Raw genomic sequence first — 21,260 nt, 5'->3', positions numbered from 1 at the left:
CTTCAACATGCCAAAATCTTTTTCATCAAACATATATCCAATGCAGCTATTCACATGAAATTTAGACCAGATGTTGGTATTAACTCAATAAAAATTCACTGGTGAAGAAATCAAAGCATTTCGATCTGTAAAAAATTCATGCAATAAAGTGGAATGCCAGAGGAAAATAGCGTTGGACACACTACCTTAAATGTATTTAGTACAAGTCTTTGTAATGCTAGCTTCAAGACAATTATTGTATGAGTATGTCTCACAGTGTTCAGATGGGATTTTGGTCCATTCTTCCACACTGACAGGCTTCAAATATAGAAGATTTTGGGTGGTGCGTTTGCAAATATAGAGAAAAAAAATATAACTTCAGCAATTCACGTCCTCAGTTCTCAAGAGCTTATACTGTTTTTAAAAGGAAAGGTGATGCAAAAAAGTGGTAAACATGCCCACCATCAAACTCAGAATGAATATTTATTTACAGAAAACAATCAATTTTATCAGTTTGTACATCAAATGTTGTGTCTTTATAGTGTAATCAACTGAACATAGGGCGAAAAGGATTTACAAATCATTGCATTCTGTTTTCAATAATGTTTCACACAACCTCCCCACTATTTTAGAATCAGGGTTTGTATTGCTGTATCACAGTTATGCATGCTTTAAATGTGTAATATTGTAGCTGGTGAAAGTGGAGAAATCTATTTTACATACAGTTGTGTGTCTAAAAATGTATCATATTTTTAAGATGATATCTTTTACGCTTTTTGTTAAATCTACAAGATAAATTTAAATCTTCAATAGATTAAACAAAGTTAAAAAGTACATTTATTCCGTCTGAAATGCAGTGAAGTCGAAGTATTACGTGGCCAAAAATGTCAAAGTACAGTACCTTAGAACCATAGTTAACACACAGCACTGCCTGCCTCATACAGAGAAGAGTTACAGAAGTGTGTAAAGCATTTATTAAGCTGCAACCTGCCTAATTGTTTCTTTGTTTCATGTAAATATTTGTATGATCATGTACTAAACGAGTCTCTCCTTTGTATCTCTGACAGGGAAACCTGACCGTCACACCTCAACCCTGCAAAGATTCATGTGACTGGCTCACATGAGAGGAGAATCTCCCGCGTGTTACCTTTTAGACATCAGTTGAATGGTGTTTCTATCTATATTTTTAGTTCTTCTGCCCCGAGGCTCGGCAGATTGTCTTCTTCTTTTCTTTTTTTTGTCCTCCCCTCGTAAATGAACTCCAAAATTTTCCAAATCTTGGACTGTAACAGGACTGATAATAACCCAGGTTCAAAGCCATCACTCTGCCTCACCACGCAGAGGAAACACCAACCCGCTGATTATCTAGTCTTTGCACTGTCAACAAATACAATGCAAAAAGAGACTATTGGACTGCCAGAACAGCTTTTTTTGTTGTTGTTGTCGTTGTTGTTTTCTTTCTTTGACTGCATTGTTTTTTCGTCACGCAGAAAGAAATTGGCAGGGGATTTTGATGAGCTGGGTGGCTGACGGGAAAGGGGAGTCAAACTAAATTAAAAGACTGAAAAGAAAATCATATTGAAATGATTTCAACTCTACGTCTTTGGCTTCTCGTATGCCGCGAAACAACAGTATATCCTTAACTTGACAAATGTTTGGCTATATTTCATGGGGGAGAGGGAATATGGCAACAGCTGCTTTCTTCAGAGACTTGAGAGCCTGAGACTGAAGTTTTATTCATTTTTCCATCATCATTGTCAATTCCCATCCTCTTTGAACCCTCAGCTCTTGTTTCAGGGATGATGTCGTCTTTTTTTTTTTTTTTTTTTTTTTTTTGTTTTGCGAAGGGACCGCACACACCTCAACGGAGAATAAACACTATTCATGTTTTCTTTTTCTCACTTCTGCTCCATATCATTGTGTTCATCCTTGAATGTGTCTGATGCTGGTATGAGTCCTGTTTTTTCCTCGCAGTCAAAGGGTCACGTTTGTCGTTACTCTCAAAAACGGTGAAGCCACATGAGCAAGCGACAGGTTTACGGGGCATCTGTCATCACTGCATTTGGCCTCTTTGTTGGGATTTTGGGGGGTTTTACTGTAAGACTGTGCTTCTTTCAGCTCGTCAGTTGTTTTGTGTGAACAATGTGAAATTTCACTCATGTACTTTTCTGCTGTAATATAGACTTTTATGTGCATAAATGTTTATATTTATCCCAGCACGCAACTGTTTGAAAACTGTCACTGTTATATAGCTTTCAGCCTTCACAGCGCTCAACATTATGTGCTCAGATCATTAATGTGCTGCTTCTTTGCTCCGGCTTTGGATGTCTTGCTGCACTTTCCTGAATTTTTTATTCACTTGGCCTCGACTTTGTCAGCACGTCACAAGCTTTGTTCACATCTCACGTCCATCCCAACATGCAGCGTGCAGTTAGACTGCTTCCAGACCTCTGAGTCACTCTCCAAATCTTCTGTGTTTTTCAGTGACTCAACAAAAACTGACGGATTAAAGGTCCAGTGTGGAGGATTTAGGCGGATATATTGGAGGAGAATTGAATATAATGACAGTTGTGTTTTTGTTTCCCTGAGAATGAGTTGTTTATATTTTCACAGTGGGCCCGTGTCTACAGAGTTCGCTGTGCATTGCTGTTTCTACAGTAGCTCAGAATGGACAAACCAAACACTGGTTCTGGATATTCCCGTTGCTGCGTCTGCCACCATAAGCAGCCTGTAGTGAACGGCATCAGAGAAACGCTGTTTTGTAACATGAAACCTGAACGTCTGCATTTTGAGTTATTGGAAGAAAAGGCCTCCAAACATTTTCATGGACAAATAATAAACAAATAACAAATACATTTCAAAACTTTTCCTCGATTTTTCAGGGACCAGCCTTTTTCAGATATATCAAATTCAGTCTCTCTTCACATAATTCAGGTAGCCGACATACACGAAGGGAGAAAGTTAAGAAACTTGATGGTAAAACATCAGTGAATATTGGAGCAGAAAACAGATTTGCTGTTATGTTACATCACGTTTCACTGCATACAACAAAAGCCCGTGTTTTTTTCAAAACTTTAAATGATTTTTACTAATTCCATACTTTTTCCAGGCTTAGAATATGTGATTGTGAAATTCCATAAATTTCCCAGGTTTTCCCATGACAGTGGGGACAAGCCGAACTGCATCGGAACAACGTTGACTTTTTGTAACGTGAAACTGCTTCATTCAGTGTTTTTGGCAGTTTTAATCACCTTGTCTGTTTGTTCTGAACAGAAAGACCTCTGCGGATAATTCGGCTCCCGGTCGAATCCTCCTGAACACAGAAGGAATTCCAACTAGAAATTCAAGTTTTGGCACACGGGAGAAGTTTCAGCGGGTTGCAGTCCCGCTAGATGCCGCTAAATCCTACACACTGCTCCTTTAATTTAATTTAAAAAATTGTTATCAGAAGGGCAAAAAAGAATTTCTCTTGGTGCTTCGCTTGCTTGTGTGGCTTCACTGTAACACGCATCCATCTCGGACAGTATGCATCTTACACAACCAGCTAGTTCTGGATCAACTTGGCCAACGAATCTGATACAAACTTCTTTCTTTTAGTTGCTGCCTGTGCTGGTAGGTCAACATACTGACACAGAAAATGCGTGAATTCACCCGCGAAAAGCAGCTGTTACAAACAGGAGCCGATCAGATGCAGACAATGAATGAAGAAGAAGGGTGAGCCAGTGAAAAGCTCGGAGCAGCACTAAATTAAATCTACACAAAAAGCAACAGTCATGGCGGCCTGTTCTGCCAGAGGACCCTCTTAGGCTTTAAATTACAGTTCTCTCATACCTCAGGGGTTGTAAGTGAAATTCTATCCAGATGCGATTTGCATTGATTTGAGGGCTCCTGTTTATGGTTGTGGAGGGAGAAAAAAAAGCACATTTTCTGCTCTGAGCTGGATGTAGTGGTTTCATTCATAAATAAATGACAAATAAATGAATGAAAAATTGGCTCCGGAGAGGGACTTATTAAAGGTTTGTGGTTTGTTAACAGTCTTTACGTTCCTCTGAATTTTGACCATGTTGTCATTAAATTTGTTTCATTGATTTTTACTCTTTTAATGTCCCCATTGTTGTTGTTTTTATCCCCTCATTAAATACTGTATGTGATCCACCAGTTGATCTAATCTCAAGTTGGATGTTTGTTATGAAACTGCAGCTCTTCATTTTCGGACATTCCCAGTCAATATGTTGCCAGTTTCTCGTCCCACGGAAGATGTTTTTGACTTTTTTGCGCATTTTAAAGAAGAATGGCTGACATGAAAAAGCTGAATGTGGTGGTGTTTGTACTTAATCTGTAAGGGTAATCTAGGCAGCTGTGATGTTGTCATTAAAAGTCGGTGGGTTTTAGTACCAGCAGACTGCATACAGTACATATAGTTTTATCATACATTGGTTGTGACAAGTGCATTTGTTCTCTCTCTGAGAGTAGTAATGTTATCTCAGTAGTAAGCGAAGCCCAGTGAAAATCATATATACTGAAGTGTATGAAAAGCCAGAAAAGTAATGTTTGCTATCAACATATTGGAAAGTGCTTGGCTCTTGTATTTTGCAGGACTGTATTTGTTTCATGGTGAAGAGTATATTTATTGGCCAGCAGTTGTCTCAATTGGTGCCTAGTTGAACATTCTTCTGTGAAAACACGGAGACACTTGCTCGTTTGTCCTTTTCCCGACCCGCCTACTGTCACACAAAACTCCCCCCCTACCCCCACCCCTCCCTACACCCACTCCCCTGCCCGCCTCCCCTCCTCCACCCAGAGTACCAGTTTCTGGTGCTTGCAAGGATGTTTACAATGTCTTCATTTTCTTTCTGTGTGAGAAATTCAGAACTCTTCACCCTCTCCTCCTTTTCTCCCTCCCTTCAGGAGTTTGTGTAAAGTGTACATTATCATGGTTCTTTTTTATACAATACTCTGTAACTTGCCTTTGTAAATTTGGGCTGAAAAAAAAAATAAATCTTTTTATGAGACAATCTGTCCTGGGAGCTGCTCTGTGGGTGCTGTTAAATTAATCTGATTTCAACTACGGACTTTGTGCAGGATTTCTCTTTAAAGTAATATTCATCAACCTTGGACCTTGGACATTTTACTTTACAGAAGATTTTATTTTACTTTAGAAACAAATATATAAATCCCAAACTTTTGTTTTTGCTCCCATTTCTTCTAGATCTAGACATCCTAAAAAATGTATGTCCATGGAAATGGACGGGGAATCTGAGCAGCTTGAGTGAAAGTACTTAAGTATTTAAAAATGTATTAAAAGTATTAAAAGCACTCATTATGCAGAATGTTATATTATTATAGAATATTATATTATTCTGTTTATCACTTACGAATACACGTAAAACATCTTAATAAAGCGACAGTTCAACCAAAAACAAAAACACAGTTTTCTCTCTTATCTGTAGCGCTATTTTTCAATCTACACAGTAAAATTTAAACACAACACTTTTGGTTTTTGCTCACATTTTTCACAAGTTAAAATTGAAGATCTAAGACTGTTTTTAAGCATGCAAAGACTTTTTTCTCTTAAATTTTGGTCACACATTCATTAAATCCATGTTTGTGAGCACTTCTCCTTTTCCAAGGAAATCCAGCCACCTGACAGATGCAGCACAATGAGCTGCGGATTAAACAACATCGTTAGTGCACAGGTGTGTGTGTGTGTGTGTGTGTGTGTGTGTGTGTGTGTGTGTGTGTGCGCGCGTGCGTGTGTGCGTGCGTGCGCGCTTTGGGAAGGGCACCGTGAAAGGACATTCTAAAATTTGCAGTTTTTTCTTGCAAAAAAGACATTTATTGGACACAATTAACCATGGATTTCACATTACTGGGGCAAAGTTATGCATTTATTTGGTCACACAGGATTCATCTGTTCTCCAAAGTGCCAGATGCCATCGACGGTGAGTCATTGCCAGCTCAAGTACCACAAGACGCTAAAATTTTGTGAGTTTACACTGAAATTAATTTTGCATCCTCAGAGTTCACACACACACACACACACACACACACAAACAGCACATACTCATCAACACCTAATAGTCATGACCATGTTGCACATCAAACAATATCCTCAGATTTTAACTAGCAGCACACACATTTTGGTTTAGCAACAGCACTGACTGATGTATTGAGTTTTTCAGCCTGTTGTGCTTAAATGGAGGAACTCTGAATTGTCTGTGGGAGGGCTGAAGCTGGTATGTTCCTTTCAGAGCATGCAAGGGATTATCAGAGATGCTGTTAGAAAATCTCGGCACACTCTTTTTAGGGGTAGCCTGAAGAAGTGTCCCACAGGTTGGCCAGTTATGATCAGGCCAAGACCCTGGTGAGGATGATGAGCGTGCAGACGAGCTTCCCTGAGACTGTTTCTGACAGTTTGTGCAGAAATCCCTTTAGTCGTGTGAATCAATTGTTGCATCAGCTGCTCAGGCAGCTGCTCTCAGACGATCTCACAGGTGAAGATGCTGGATGTGGAGGTGGTTTGGTTACATGTGGTCTGCGGTTGTGAGGCCACATTGATGTACTGCCAAATTCTGAGAAAGAATTTTGGAGACGTGTTGTGGTGGTGAAACAAACATTCAGTTCAAGGGCAACAGCTCTGGTGGACATTCCTGCAGTCAGCACGCCAGTGGCACGCCCCCTCAAAACATGTGGCGATGTGTTGTGTGATCGAAGTGCACATTTTAGAGTAATGCAAGTAACAAGCATCTTAACCTCTGAAACCTGAGAATATTGGTTTGATTTTTTTCACAACACATAAAAAACATGAGCAACAAGAAATATCCCACAAACTGCAACAAAAAAACAAAAGTGACATGGAAATTAAAGAATTGGAGAAAAAATGTCCAGAAAATGACATTTACAATTCTCTTAATTATATATTTATAATAATATTACAGGGAAAAAAAAGAGAAAAATATTTTGTTTTGGCACTTATCGATTATCGATTATTTTTTTGTATGTTTATTTTTTTACATTTTTTTCCCCTTTTTTCCAGTAATTTTCTTTTATCATCTTATTTAATTCTTGCTAATTTTTGGGCCATTTGTTATTAAGTTGCTCCAATGTTTTTGAAAGAATGCTAATTTGCACAGGTTTCAAAGGGTTAATCAGCATTTTCATACAATATGTCCCACCTGTCAGATGGGTGGCTTTTCCTGGAACAGGAGAAGTCCCCTCTAACATGGATTTTAACAAATTTGTGACCAAAACTTGAGAGAAATAAGCCTTTTTTGTGCATAGGAAAGTCAGGAAAGTCTTGTAGATGTTTTACTTAAACCTGTGAAAAATGTGAGCAAATTCCATATTTCTGTTAAGTGTAAATAAAAAATAAATGTGAATGATTAAGAAGAAATAGTTTGGCAGTTTAATCTCAGAGTGGGTTGTGGATATTAAATCAGATTGTCAAATATCATTATAAGTGCAGGATGTTAGTTTCCAGCATTCTTTAATAAATATCCCTTTGCTGCAGAAGTCGAATATGTTGATGCTATAAATGCACGTTAGAATATGGAAGCTGCACTGTGGCCTTTGTCCACAGGAGAGCAGTGTCTTTAAAGAGGCCACTCAGCTGGAGCAAATGTCACTCTTTATCCTGTTTCAGGGAGTCTCACTGCAGACTGACTTCCTCTACCTGTGCAGGTTTGTTTCAACACAATATTCATGTCATTTAATCATCTGCTGCTGTTACAGAAACATCTGTCTGCATCTGTGTGAAACTGAAAGCTGTTTTAAGACTTCAGTTTGAGTCAGTGTTTAGTCTTTTGATGCAGGGAGAATTGCTAATCAGCTAATCTCTTCAAGTCACTCCTCAAAAACATGTTTTGCTTGTTAACTTCACAGTGCAGAGTCTGTTTTTACATCCATCTGCTGATGGAGGACAGTTTCTCTGCGCTCCTGTTAAACCCCTCTGGGAGTTTTTTTGTATACAAAGTTATGTTTACATGCATCAGAAATTATTGCATGTCTCCTTGAGGTCTAACAAATATGCCAGCTGCATTTAATTCCCCCACAATGCATCTGGAAAGCTAAATTTTGAAAAGTATTTTAAATTCCTGTTTTGTTTACATCCATGAGTAAGAGCTGGCAGTTAGCTTCTTCCCTGACTGCACTGTGCATATGATGGCGTCACATCGCCACCTGCAGAGTGGTGGAATAGCACACCATGGCAGTACAAGAGGTCAGAAAGCTCTAAAGACAACCGTTAAATCAGATTTTAACACATGCATTGCAGCAGGATGTTGTTCCAGCTGTAGGAAGAGGAGAAAATGTAACTTGAATAATCTGTAAGTAGTTTATAGATTGTTGTTTTTTTTATTGTAAGTGTGTGACTTTTGATTACCCCAAACTGATAATATTTTAATTATTTAGCCCTAAGATCTGTAAAACTGTGCAGAGCATTTTTTTTTTTTTTTTTTTTACATTTTATGACATTTTATTAAAGCTGGAAATCACCAGAGGCCCCATGATACGATATTATCACAATACTTGCTTCATGATACAATAGTACTGCAATTTTAAATGTTTCGTAATATGCTGATTAGAGTTACAAAAACATATCGTAGAATTTATCCCAGTTTAAACTGCAAATGTACGCCCCATTCGGAGAAATTTAGTAACATTTATTTTATCTAATAAGTAAGTTTTAAAGATAAAATTATATAGTGGACTGAAAAGCAATAGATTTTATTATTCTAGTTGGCCACAAAAAGCTTATTGTATCTTAAGTAAGGGTTCCAGTGGTATTACAAAACTATGATAATAATCAGTTTCAGTGACACTTATAGGGATTAAAATAGAAGTTTTTTGTAGTTAAACAAATGTTTTATTGTTATAATTAAAACTTCAGACCACTTTTTTAAAATAAAAAGTGTAAAAAGTCTTGAAAGTAATTAAAATGACGGTGAATTTCTCCATCCAGATGCATTTTTTAAAAAATTATTTATTATATTTATTTTTATTTTTATAATAAAAAATCAATACCTGAGGTGCCCAGTGGCTCACTTGTTAGAGCGGGCACCCCATGTACAAAGGACAAAGACTATGTCCTCACTGCAGCGGCTGCAGGTTCGAGTCTGGCCTCGGCCCTCTGTCTCCCCTTTCACTCTAAAGTCCATCCTGTCCTATAAAGCTGAATAAGCTGAAAAAATCATCTAAAAAAAAAAAAAGTCATTACTCGGTATCTGTGTGTCTATACAATATTTCCAAACTAAATATCGTGATACTATGCTGTATCGATTTTTTTCTCCTTTCCTACAATTAATAGACAGTTACCGTAATAGAAAGAAATAAAATAAAATGAACATTTGGTTGCAACCTCTGGCAGCGTGTTTGACCAGCTGTCAGTCTCTTCAGCAGATCACTTCAACACTGTAAAAACTTTATCTGCATGCACTCCCATCAGTCAGTCAGGATATTTTTAACTGCCCCTAATGCTCCTGAACTGACAGTGCGCTCTGTGCATTAGCATAATGCAACATCAGTGACAGGGAGCGATTACGCTGGGGATGATTTTGTTGAGTGTAAATGTGAAATCTGATTATCCTCGATGCTCTCAGCTGGGCGGAGGGAGGAGGAGGAGGAGGACGAGGAGGAGGAGGAGGAGAGAGAGAGAGAGAGGGAAGGAAGGAGGGGTTAAGATAGCAATGTGCTGAGCCAATGGCTTTCTGCAGAGAGCAGCTGGCTGGCATCAGGACAGGACAGGCCGCGCACAGGAAGGATACCTTCAGGACGGCTCTTCTCTGCTCACTGTAGGACACTGAGGGTGACTTCCAGGAGGTGTTCATGGGATGCACTATCTACGCAGCCAGCCCTAAGGCCCTGCCCGCCGACGAGGCCCCAGGCCAGGACAGATACTACCAGCTCCCCCAGTATCGCCACCCTCATGGTAACTGCAGTCAGAGGATAGCAGCCAGCAGAGCCAGGTCAGTGAACGCCACACAGGAAGTGCTCTGAGTGTTGAGCATGTTTGTCTTGAGTTACGCTGACAAGGTGAATACAGGTGAAGACACTGATGCTCGGTTAACGGCATCTGGACCAATCAGAGAGCAGGAGATGTTTAAACTGGGAGCAATGGGATGTGGGTGGAGAAGTGACTTTAACATCAGGAAGATGTTCCTTCTGTTTTTTTATTTGTTTGTTGTTATTTTTTTTATGTTCAGGTTACTCAACCTGAAAAATAACACTTAAATATTAAAGAATGCATACATGAACATGAGGGGTAGCCTGAAAGAAACATAAATAGACAAAAAACATATAAGGAGATGTTTTATTCGGAAGCCAGCCCAAATGTAATGTTAATGAAATTATATTAACAGATTTTTATTCATTTCGTGTATTTATCTAGAAAAATGATATTTAAATATAAAAAATGCTAAATATTACACTATATATACGTATATTAATACAGAAATGTACAAGGATATATTTTACTGTGAAGTCAGCTAATTGATTTTTTGTTTTTTGTTTTTTACAGTAGCACTTTGGATATTTGCAATATTAGTCTTGAATAATAACATGAATCACAATTTAAAACTGACAGCTAAATGAAGGAATTAAATTGCCATTGCCAAGGGAGCTTGAAATATTTTATCACAATTTCCAGACTTTTTAAAAATTGCTATTACTTTTACATTCAGTGTCAGATTTTCATCTAGAATATCCCAAAAAATAAAAAGAGAAATGATACAAAATTCCCTTTAAATATAAATAAAATAAAATCAATACTATAATTTCAAAAATGTATAATAAAAATAAGAGAAATAATAGAAGATATTTTTCTCTGAGGTCTCCTGAGTAACTGTACTGTGATATGATATTTATAAATGACAAATGAAAACTAAGTGAGGAGATTAAATTGCCATCGCAAAGGCGTTTTGAAATACTTTATCACAATTTTCCAGACTTCATCTTTTTAATATATAATTAATATTTTTGCAGTTTGTGACTCCTGCAGTTTGGATTTACTGATAATTGAAACTACAGGTGCTGCTAGTTGACATTGTGAACCTTATCTGACTAAAAAAAACCTCAAAAGTCGAATCAAAAGAATCTGCATAAAACAGATTATGACAAAAAGACGAATTACAATATAGATTTAAGGGAAAGGGTTATCAGAGAAACTTGGTAAAAGCCGCACGAGACAGATTCAGCACAGTGACACAGGAAGAGAAAAAAAAAAAAGAAAAACCTCCACAAAGCAACGCTCCCAGGTACTTTTAAAAATACTCAGCTCTGGGTAAAGATTTTGAAACGATTATAAATTGGCACATTTGACTGCTGATCTTCAGATTCTACAAAATGAATTTAAGGATCAACCCAAAATAGTGTACAATCACAATTTTACATACAAGTGTACTTCATACACAGCAAAAAAAACCCTAAAAATAAAAGGCACCATATCCTGCTGCACAAAAAAAGTAATTTACTTAATAAAATGTCCATGTGGTCGAGCATATGTGAGAAAAACACAAAGAGCCCTAAAAACCAGGATAGCAGAACGTAGGAGCTGCACCTGGAGGATCGGCGTAGCACGGTGGCGGCACATTTCAGGGAGGTTAATGACTCTGTGGCCTCCCTCAGATATATTGGCACTGAGCACGTTAGGTCTCCAAGAGGACGAGATTTAAATACTCTCCTGCTTCAGAGAGAGTTTCTACATCTTCACCCTCCAAACTTTGACACCCAGAGGTTTAAATCAAGAACAGGAGATTAAACATTTCCTCTAAATCAAATTATTATGTTCTTTTTAGGGCTTTATCTGTGTTTATTGTTTTTTGTTATAATTGTATGTATTTCTTGGAGAGTTTGACACACTGAAAGTGCAAATTTATTTATATAAGAAGGTTTTTTGTTAATATAATAAGTGTGTGGCTCTCCTCATTGAGATTTTTACTATTTTTACCCTTCATTGGACCCTGAACTAAAACATTTTTCCTGTATTGGAGCTCGATATGTTCTGCTTTTTACAAGTTTTTGTTAATATTGGGAGTTTTCTCCCTCAACCCCGATTTAATACAATTTTGAAGGTAGTTGACTTATGATGATTTTAATAAGGTTTTTGATAAAAATATGTATAGTGATATAAAGCTACATTACATTTTTGATGTAATGTTTTTATTGACTGAGACTGCTGTTCTATAATATGGCCTTGACATCACTTTTTTAATTTTTATTTTGTTTAAATGTTTGAATGTTTCAGACGGTGAACCACACCTGCAACCATAAAGCTCATCAGCCTACCGGTGTGCATTATGTATAAATATAAGTGTGGTTTCATTTTTTCAAACATTTGACCTAACGAAGACCGAAGTGGGATCAAAACGTTGTTTTGAATAAACTCGTGTTGCATGTAGTAAGTATGCAGGCGTTACCTTTTGTCCTCACAAGACAGTTTACATCCATTACAGTAGGAGTCAGAATATTTTCCAGGACTGAGGAGTGAATGGCAGCATCCCTGAAAAGAGGAAAGCGCCTCTGTCTTTTTTGTTGTTTAGATATTTTTGTGGCATTTCTTGAACCTGAGAGCCTGATCTCTCTCATGACTGGTTGGAAAGTGGCTTTTGTTTATATATATATATATATAATATGTGAAAACACAGGATCTGCCTAAAAAAAAGTGCGTTCTTATAAATCAAACCACATATTATTATATAAAGTTGTTAAAATCAGCTCTCCTGATTAAAATACTGCTTACATAAATCATATTCCAGTTGTGGTTTCACATTTTCAGAATTTGATGTGAATTTTGATTCACTGGTTTGGATAAGTGTGGATAAGTGGTTGAAAGAGACAGACAGGAGGAAGATAAAAAGGAAAGAAGCTGAAATTAACAAGAGAGAAACTGAAGAGCTGTTGAAGTTTTAGGTTTCACGCTCTGTGTTGTACCTGATGATGCCCCTAAACTGTTGTAAAATCACTGTAAACAATGGCCTCCCATGACATACTTTAGTCTGAGCTGGCTTGAAATCAATATTTTTGTCCTTTTTAGGTGCGAATAATGCCTAAACATAGTGTGTGTGTGTGCATATATATTTATATATATACATCCCACAATGAAAAATATTGCAATAACAGTATTATAGTTATTGTAGATGTAATAAAAATAATTGTATAAATACTGTAACATTAAAATAACAATATTTATATTACATTATTATTGTACAAATAAAAGATATTTTGATAATATTGTACAACAATGCACATTTTTAGCATTTTGTTCTTACTGAGAAAAAATACAAAAAATTAATTAACAAAATTTGTTTCTTTACATGCTGCAACTGTCTCCAGGGAAGCTGCAACATCTGACTTCTTTCATTCAAATGCATATTTTGAACGATACGTCACATCTAATCATGTTAAAATGCCATGGGTAAATAGCAGACAGATTTAAGGTAATATATATAAATTCAAATTCGGTTGCTGTAGTCCAAATAGTCAGTGAGAGAAATGCTGAAAGTGTCGCTACCGGCCCCAGTGTCCCCTAATTAATGAGCAGCCGTGAAGTTATTCCGGGAGCGCGTGGGAAGAAAGTCTCCCAGTTTAATCCCGGCGGTGCGCAAACAGCCGCGGCTGAAGGTAATCCAGCCCACCTCTCACAGGAGGACACAACCCCGAGGAGGTCACAGCTCCGGCACCGCCGCGCTCTCCTGTCGGGACTTCTCGAGCCCTAACCCGGGTGTTTTTGTCAGCTTTTCGCGGTTAAAGAGGAGAAAATGTTTTGACTGAGACATGAGGTGCAGTCAGGAGGAGTTTGTTGGAGCTAAAAGGCGACAACTCGGCGGGAAAAGTCGCTGCAGTTTGTGAAGCAACAGGTAGGAGCGACATAGATTTCAAAATAAAAGCACAAAGGAGCAACTGTAACCTGTTATTTGACACGAGTGTTATAAATATGATTTTATTGGGGGTAGTGATGTCTTGTAATATATTTAAATGACTACCGTTCATACTGGTGTCATCAATGCAGTGGGTAATTTGTCAATAATTAACATTAATTTACCTGAATAGAAGTGCAGCTTCTCCCGTTACCTTTTTCATTCTCATATTTGAATTATTATTCAACATTATTCACCATGTATTGCACTTTATTCACTGTAGACTCTAGACTGAGTGTGGAGTCCCAAACTAAAGCATTTCCGCTTTTATTTTGAATAATTGCTTCTGTTCCGTTTCGTAACCTGATTTCTCTTTACAACTTTTACAGCTTTTTTCTTTTGAAAAATTATTTTATTTTATACCCTTTTTTTGTTTTTAAGAAACAATATAAGGCAGCCTTTTTTAAGAGGCAAGTGCTATAGATGTACATATTGTACATATTAGGATCACATCACATTTAGGATCACAATATGTTTGTAGTCATATTTATCTTAGTCATATAAAGTGGAAAATGTGAGTAAATGTAATGACTTTTTGACAGTTAAAACAGGCCTTTATTTACATCCGTCTGTTACATATATTAAGAGGTTCAGGAGTTTAGGAATATCTGCTACTGCCTAAAAAAAAGTGTTATTGTTAAAAAAAAAACATGGAAAAATTACTTTGGTCTTATTATGAGACGACACAAACACTTTACATGAAATTGGCTGTTTTACAAACATTTTCCTGCATAAAATCCCTTTTGAGTTTCTCACTGACATTAGGTTAATTATTGTGCTCCATGTAAACATGAGTAAGAGGAACATTGGGAGCCTTGTGGCGTCTTAAAAGCACACTTCTGTCATCAAAGGCTGTTTTGAGGTGCTTGCACAATGGAGACGTTATTTCAGGCGGTCTCAAGCAGTGCAGAGTGCAGAGTCCAAAGGCTGTGCTTCTGTTGCTGCTTCATAGACTTTATGTGTCTATCAAAAACCAGAAGACCAAATTAAATTATGCATTACAATAGGGGACAAAAAAAAGTCCAGGGAAAACTGGCACTATAGGGGAAAAGTCTTAATTATGCCAAGAGATGCGACAAAACTGTGGCAAAAGGTCTTAGAGTGGGCGTAATCGTAGTTTCCCTTTTTGTATTTATTTTGTATTTCTTTATTTTTTGTAAGCGCACTGTTTGTCTGAGTTTTAACCCACACATGAAAGAAACCTGTGTGAACTGGCCATAAGGCTGCAGACAACTTAAATTTTCTCTAATAAAAGGAGAAACCCGTCCTCGCCTTTTCAAACGATTTAAACCTTTGCTTCTACACACCCACTGTAAACAAATCACACAACAGTGCTCACAAAGCTGTGCTGCTGAGGAGTCTCCTTTCTTAACAACCCTGTAAAGGAAAGAAGTTTTACATTCATAAGTGTTTATTTTAAGTTATTTATTCGGCACAGCACTTGGCAAATCTTGGGAAATCCGTTGGTTGGCGACATCTTGGTGGCACAGAGCTGCAGGGAAAAGAGCGAGCGGAGGCAGAGAGTGCAGCGATTCTTAGGCAACAATCTCAGTGGCTAGCAACCTTAACAAGATTACAGTTTATTGGATTGGAGGACGTCTTGTGACGCCACAAAATGTTTGTCTCCTGTGACAAAAAAAGGAGGAGGAGAGGTGGAGGCCGAAGATCCAGCAGAAGAGCAGGAGGACGGTGGCTCATTTGTCGTTTATTGGGACCTTAGGAAGTTACTGTTTACCTGTTCGTTCTGGAAGACAATGACGGTGTCAATATGGTCTGTCTTGTGTACTGTCTTGGAGAAAACAGTGTTGCTATAGGTAAAAATGTGTCCGCTGTGTTTTTAGAGTTGCTGCCACTGAAAAGCAGATTTAGTAACATTCCTGTTTATTTAGAAAGAGTAAGGCTTTACGTTTTCCACATCTCTCCACTTCTTCTGCTACAGTGGCGCTCTGTTTCAGCTCTCTGGTGTTACTGCGCAGTAGGCCTGGACGATATGGCTTTAGGATAATATCATGATATTTTTAGGCTATACCGCGATACATGATATTTATTGAGATATTTTGAAATCTCTAAACTAATGTAAACTGCTGAAATACATAATTATAAAATGAAATATAGTTACAAATTAGGTAGCTGTTGCCAAAAAATAAAGTTGCATAAATGCTGTTATAATTAGGGGTCAACAGATTATCAGCTCCAATATTATTATCTGTGTCAGCATTTGATCCTAAGGATCGTTGATAAAATTGATTTAATGAAAAAGTACAATGAAAGATTCAGCATCAAAACTTCAGGGAGCTATTTTTTAAAAACAAATTGTTTAAATTTTCTCTGAATATTTCCTCCTGTTTATGATGGTGAAAGTTTCAGTTTTGATTAAACATTTGATAAAGGCATTTAAACACAGGTTGGTATATTCCAAATTCTAAATTTCACCAGAATTTTTAAATTTTATTTTCTTATTTATTGTAAATGCATATCCAAATATTGGTTATCTGTCTCATTATTTACTTGGTATAGGTATCAGCCCAGAAAAACCAATATCAGTTGAATATAGTTATATTGTAAAATAAACTAAAGTATATAGTAAAATAAAGTACTTTTATAGGACAGTTTAGTTTCGCTTTCCAGCTCCTCCATGTTTGTTTTGGTCCTGTGCATCGTGTAGTCGCCCCCTCGGCCATGTGGACAGACGCAGCAGTTTAGATGACGTAAACGAAATAAACGATATAGCATATTGTGAAACACTAGACGTTTTTTGTCGTCTGACCATATTTTTGGTCATATAGCACAGCTCTAGTGTACAGAGTAGTTATTGGAACTTCTCCTTTACACCTCCCTCGCTATAGTCAAACCCTACATTCATTCATTCATTTATTTTATTTAAAGCCTCGGAAAATACACTGAGGGTGAACCCTCATTTTCAGTGGTGCCGAAGTACATACAACAAACAATAATCAAAGCAGAAAAATACAAACCTTTCATAATACATAAACACATAAAAATAAACAAGTCTAAAAACACTGACAGTCACAATCAGTAAGATAACAAACTAAACCTCTGAATACTCTCAGTGTGATCAATCAGGACAGCTTAAAATTTTGCTGAAGCATATTCCAAGTATGTGGGGCACAGCAGTAAAAGGCTGTTCTTTCCCCATTTTTGGCACCTGCAGGGTGAGCAAGGACTGGGAACGAGTACGATGGCTATCAACAGTCCTCGATAGCATGGTTGAATGATAGGAGGAGAACTTTTGCAGAAGAGCTTGTAAATAAATAAGAATAAATGCTGTGCTCGACATAACCATACAATAACTGACTGTCCAGCGAGTTACATTACCAACGGGCAAAATGGGTGAATCCAATGCCCCTCAAAAATCTGATCTCTACAGAAACAAGGTTACATTGGTAGCTTTCAGATCAAATAAGGGAATAAGACGTAGTGTTTTAACAGTATGCTTAATGATTCAGTATCAAATAAGATCAACCTGCAAATTGGACTGTTTATCCATTCATACTGCAGGGGAGGTCATCGCTTCTTGCAGCCTTTTTTTTGTGTTTTTGCAGCAGTAGTTTGACATTGATGCATCTCATTGATTATTTACCCTAGAAACTGGTCAGTGTGGTATATTCTGTCTCTGCCTCATGGTCCTGGCCAACATGAACAATAAAACTTGACAGTTTCAAGTGTAGACAATAACACTGACAGAGCAGATATCACCGGTTGTGCTGTAGAGGAAGCAACGTTTGTTGTTTATTGTGATCATTTTGTTTAATTCCACTTCCCAGAAACTGGCACTAATAAAAGCAAAGCCTAAAACACCTCCAAGGCAAATAAAAAATTTCCTGTCGTACAAAGTTTATCCCAGGGATTTTTGTGCGGATGACTGTGACCAGGGTCAGTATGTGTTTCATAAGTTTATTTTGCTGCAAGCAAACATTTTATGAATGAGGTCACTACAGAGCAATCCAACGTCTGTTTCATGTGCCATGAGACACAGCGGACACAGTGCGGTGTCAAAGAAATTCCCAGCTGTCAGGTAAAGGGTTATAAGGTCTTTTTTCTCTACACTGATACTAAAAATATGGTGGTTAACTGTCCAAGTGTCACATGTCTGCAAGCTGGTTTTCATGTGAAACTTAATCAATAGTGTTCTGGGACATAGGAAATTAATGTCAGACTCATAGTGTGCTTAAGAAAAAAGGCAGCAAATCAATAAAGAAAAATAAAAATGCAATGCTACATAAAGCGCAACTTCCCATGTGTAACAAGAAAAAAAGGGGTTGAGGCAGAACACAATTACATTGCAGAAAAACAGCTTTCTCTAAGTTTAATTTCACTATATTTAAGAAATTGTTGACTTTTTAAAGTAATGGAAGAGTAACGTTTAACTTTATTCCACCACAAATTATACTGAATACATGCACTAAACTGTGATTTGTTTAGTTTTCATTAGAATATGGAAATTATGTAACGTATTCCACATCATTTGCTTTACTTTTATCATACTTCAATTCATCTGTCTGAGCTCATTTGTCTGGGTTTCAGTGCCAGTAACCCATGACAGTGTCCTTCTGTGCGTCTCCTCAGCAATTGTTGTGTAGCAGGTGCACTGTGCACAGTTTATTATTCTGTTATGGGAAATGCATGCCTCATATTAATTTATACTTTGTCCTAACTGCAAGCGAGCATTGTTCTCTGTCCTCAATGAATCTGTTAAATAACAAACCACAAACCATGTAGGATACCTAACAGCTGTGCGTTTGAGCACTCAAGATGAGTATCTTCTATATTTGTAATTTTCAAAGCGAAGTTTTACTGTGATATTTATTGGAAACAATATACATCATAGCCAACAGCAAGTAGGTTGTTATTAGGGACAGTCATTTATCAGAAACGTTCAGCTACCTGATGAATTCCCTCTAACGACCTGCCCCCTTATTTGGGTTTTTGTAGTGAAATGAGGAGGTGTTGTGTATATAACTCTTTATTTGAACTCCATGAATCAGTCATTCTCCATCTATTCAGGAGCTTTCAAAGCGAGCATCAGGTATAAATACAAACAGGGTGTCCAACAAAATTGAGCTCAATAACGCAGTGCTTCGTCACTTGTGGCCAGTTAATAAATTCAATATAGTCAAACCGAAACTCAGTAAGGGCCCATTGTTAGAGTAAATAAAACAAAACATATAAAGTAATCCCTTCAAATAATCAATTTCATTTCAATATTTTTGTATTTCAAATACATAACTTAGTTTCTTGTATACTGTTACTCCTTGTTTATTTAAGAAAATATATTCAACAAAGTGAATCCAGTCCACTAACAGAGGATTTTCTGTCGCTGAAGATGGTTTGATTTGCACCAGTTGACCAAGAGAGATCTTTGGTTGAAATATGTAACAATGCATCTTTCAGTAATTTTGTCTTGTCTTCTTAGAAAAATATTTGCTTAAATATTCTCCATGCCCTCAGCTACTGATCCAGAGAATCTGATTAAAATGCTACATTTCCTTGTAAAGAAAGCTGAGTACAACTACAATCAGCCCCTTTGAGCATTAAGTGAACTGAAACAGCAGCACAAAGCTGCAGTTTGCCCTCAGGCCTCCGTCTGGGCTCACATACCCTCCTGAATCCCTTAACCTCCGGCTTAAGGTGAAAAGACCCCGCAAACCCTTTCCTTATCTGTTACAGCAGCCCCCTCACCTCCCACTCAGCCCTCTGTGATCACAGATGACCAGTCAGACATAAAAATCTCCAGGAGCAGGAGGCCTTTGTTGTTTGAACAGGTCAGTGGCTGACGTGGAGCTTCTGGCCAATTAGAGATAATACAACAGTGAAAACTGCATGCAGGAGCCTCTTTCCATCAGCACCTGTAATTATATCAGGGCAGGTGGTAACGACTTCCCCTCTCCCAGAGGAAACATGGCACAGGGCAGGTGGGGGTGGATGTGCAGATGAGAGCAAGAAACATAATAGACTGTTAGAGGTTTCCATTGCTTGTGCTGTTTTGTAACAACACTGCAAAACATTTCAAGATAACACCAGCTTTTAAAGGTAATGGATAAAAGTAGTATTTGTGGCTTTATCACTGACAGTTTTTATAAAGACTAAAAAAGTGTTTAATAGTGTTAAAGAGGACCTTTTGTGTTTTCCCTTTAACACTATTAAAGTGTTAAAAGTCATTTGTAAGTCAAAGTAATTCCTGTGAGCAAAAACCTAAGCTTTCAGAATTTGGGTGGTATCACAGTATTATGGTATACCAGAGTACAAATCCCAAAGGTATGTTTTTCAATACTGTCATAAATACAGGCGCTCCTCTTTCTGTTAAACTAATCTCATGTAGTGCACAGCACGCACCACCAGAGCTCAGCCTCTGGTCTGGTGGAACAGGCAGCTAATCTGAAAGACACAGCGACAACTAGTAGTGGAGGGATAAATTACAGGACTGTAAACAGCCGGTGGCCAGTAACGGCAGAGAGAGACTGTTAGGAATAGGCATGTTGTGGGTTTTTTTTTGTTTGTTTGTTTATTTTCTTTTTGTTTTTTAACATCAAATTGGTGAAATAAGGATTTATTTCTCCCCAATTTCAGATCAAGATCAGATGTCACATCATATTTCTGCTGAAACATGTCTGGTTGCATTAAGAAGCTTTTATTGCTTATTTATCATGGTAGAAAGTGCCCCTTTTTTACGTTACAGTCATTCTGCGGCTACAACATGGATGTATAAAGAATAGTGGATACAGTATTGGCTGTGGCTCCACATTATGGGGCCCATGGAGCAAACACCTTAGAGACTTAAGCTGCTGAGTGCAGCTGAGCGGCTAACTTTGACCAGCCGAGTGACAGACTATCAGTTTAGCGCTCTGCTAACCTCATCTGGTAGGACTGCGGGGGTACGTCGGGCAAAAAAGATTGAGTGATCTAGATTTCTATTGTAGTGTGATTGTCAGGACTGGAAGGCTTATTTTGAGTCAAGTCATTTGCTGCCATCTTTTTCAAAGTAGCCTATGCAAAACATCTTTAAAAAGCCCTTAAAATGACCCAAACTACATAGTCCATCACAGTAAACATGAAGCTGGGATTTGGTCCTGTCAGAGTTTCAGCTGAATTATTCTTTGGTGTTTTCATGGTAGTGTGTGTATCATGCTTTGCTTTACATGTTGTCTCTCAACACCCACAGGAGGAAGAAATCCTTGAAAACATCCCACCTTAAAACAACTTATGGCATATATTTTGTTTCACCCTCTTTATGATATAAGTCACAGTTTATTTCAAGAGACATTTGGTGCTGCAAAGTTTCAAAGTATATTTTAAAAAATGTTTGAGTCAGCGTGCAGCAGTACATCGGGTCAGCCATCTGCACAACCTCAG

The 21,260-nt window shown here is 37.7% G+C and overlaps 2 protein-coding genes across 8 annotated transcripts in view; both read left to right on the top strand.

Moving 5' to 3' along the window:
- Positions 1-4,996, top strand: part of znf609b (zinc finger protein 609b) — a 111,347-nt gene extending 106,351 nt beyond the window's left edge. For all 3 annotated transcript variants that reach the window (XM_042491447.2, XM_042491438.2, XM_042491455.2), the window contains one exon: positions 1,047-4,996. Coding sequence is in view for 1 of the 3 variants with exons in the window: in XM_042491455.2 (XP_042347389.1) it covers positions 1,047-1,090 (44 nt within the window). In the remaining 2 variants the exon portion in view is untranslated. The remainder of the gene's footprint in view (positions 1-1,046) is intronic.
- A 4,687-nt stretch (positions 4,997-9,683) lies between these two features.
- Positions 9,684-21,260, top strand: part of gramd2aa (GRAM domain containing 2Aa) — a 38,541-nt gene continuing 26,964 nt past the window's right edge. For 3 of the 5 annotated variants that reach the window (XM_088075039.1, XM_088075046.1, XM_088075020.1), the window contains exon 1: positions 9,772-9,941. In XM_088075039.1, the coding sequence (XP_087931165.1) occupies positions 9,802-9,941 (140 nt within the window). In that variant the 5' untranslated portion in view covers positions 9,772-9,801. Of the gene's footprint in view, positions 9,942-13,583; positions 13,830-21,260 lie in introns of those variants that run through there. The other 2 variants (XM_088075025.1, XM_042491415.2) reach the window with 2 other exon arrangements.

The sequence above is a fragment of the Plectropomus leopardus genome, chromosome 1 (genome assembly GCF_026936395.1).
Source record: "Plectropomus leopardus strain MGB_pleo_1.0 chromosome 1, ASM2693639v1, whole genome shotgun sequence".
Lineage (NCBI taxonomy): Eukaryota > Metazoa > Chordata > Actinopteri > Perciformes > Serranidae > Plectropomus > Plectropomus leopardus.
The sequence above is the reverse complement of the archived record's forward strand: the minus strand, read 5'-3'. Positions and strand labels throughout refer to the sequence as shown.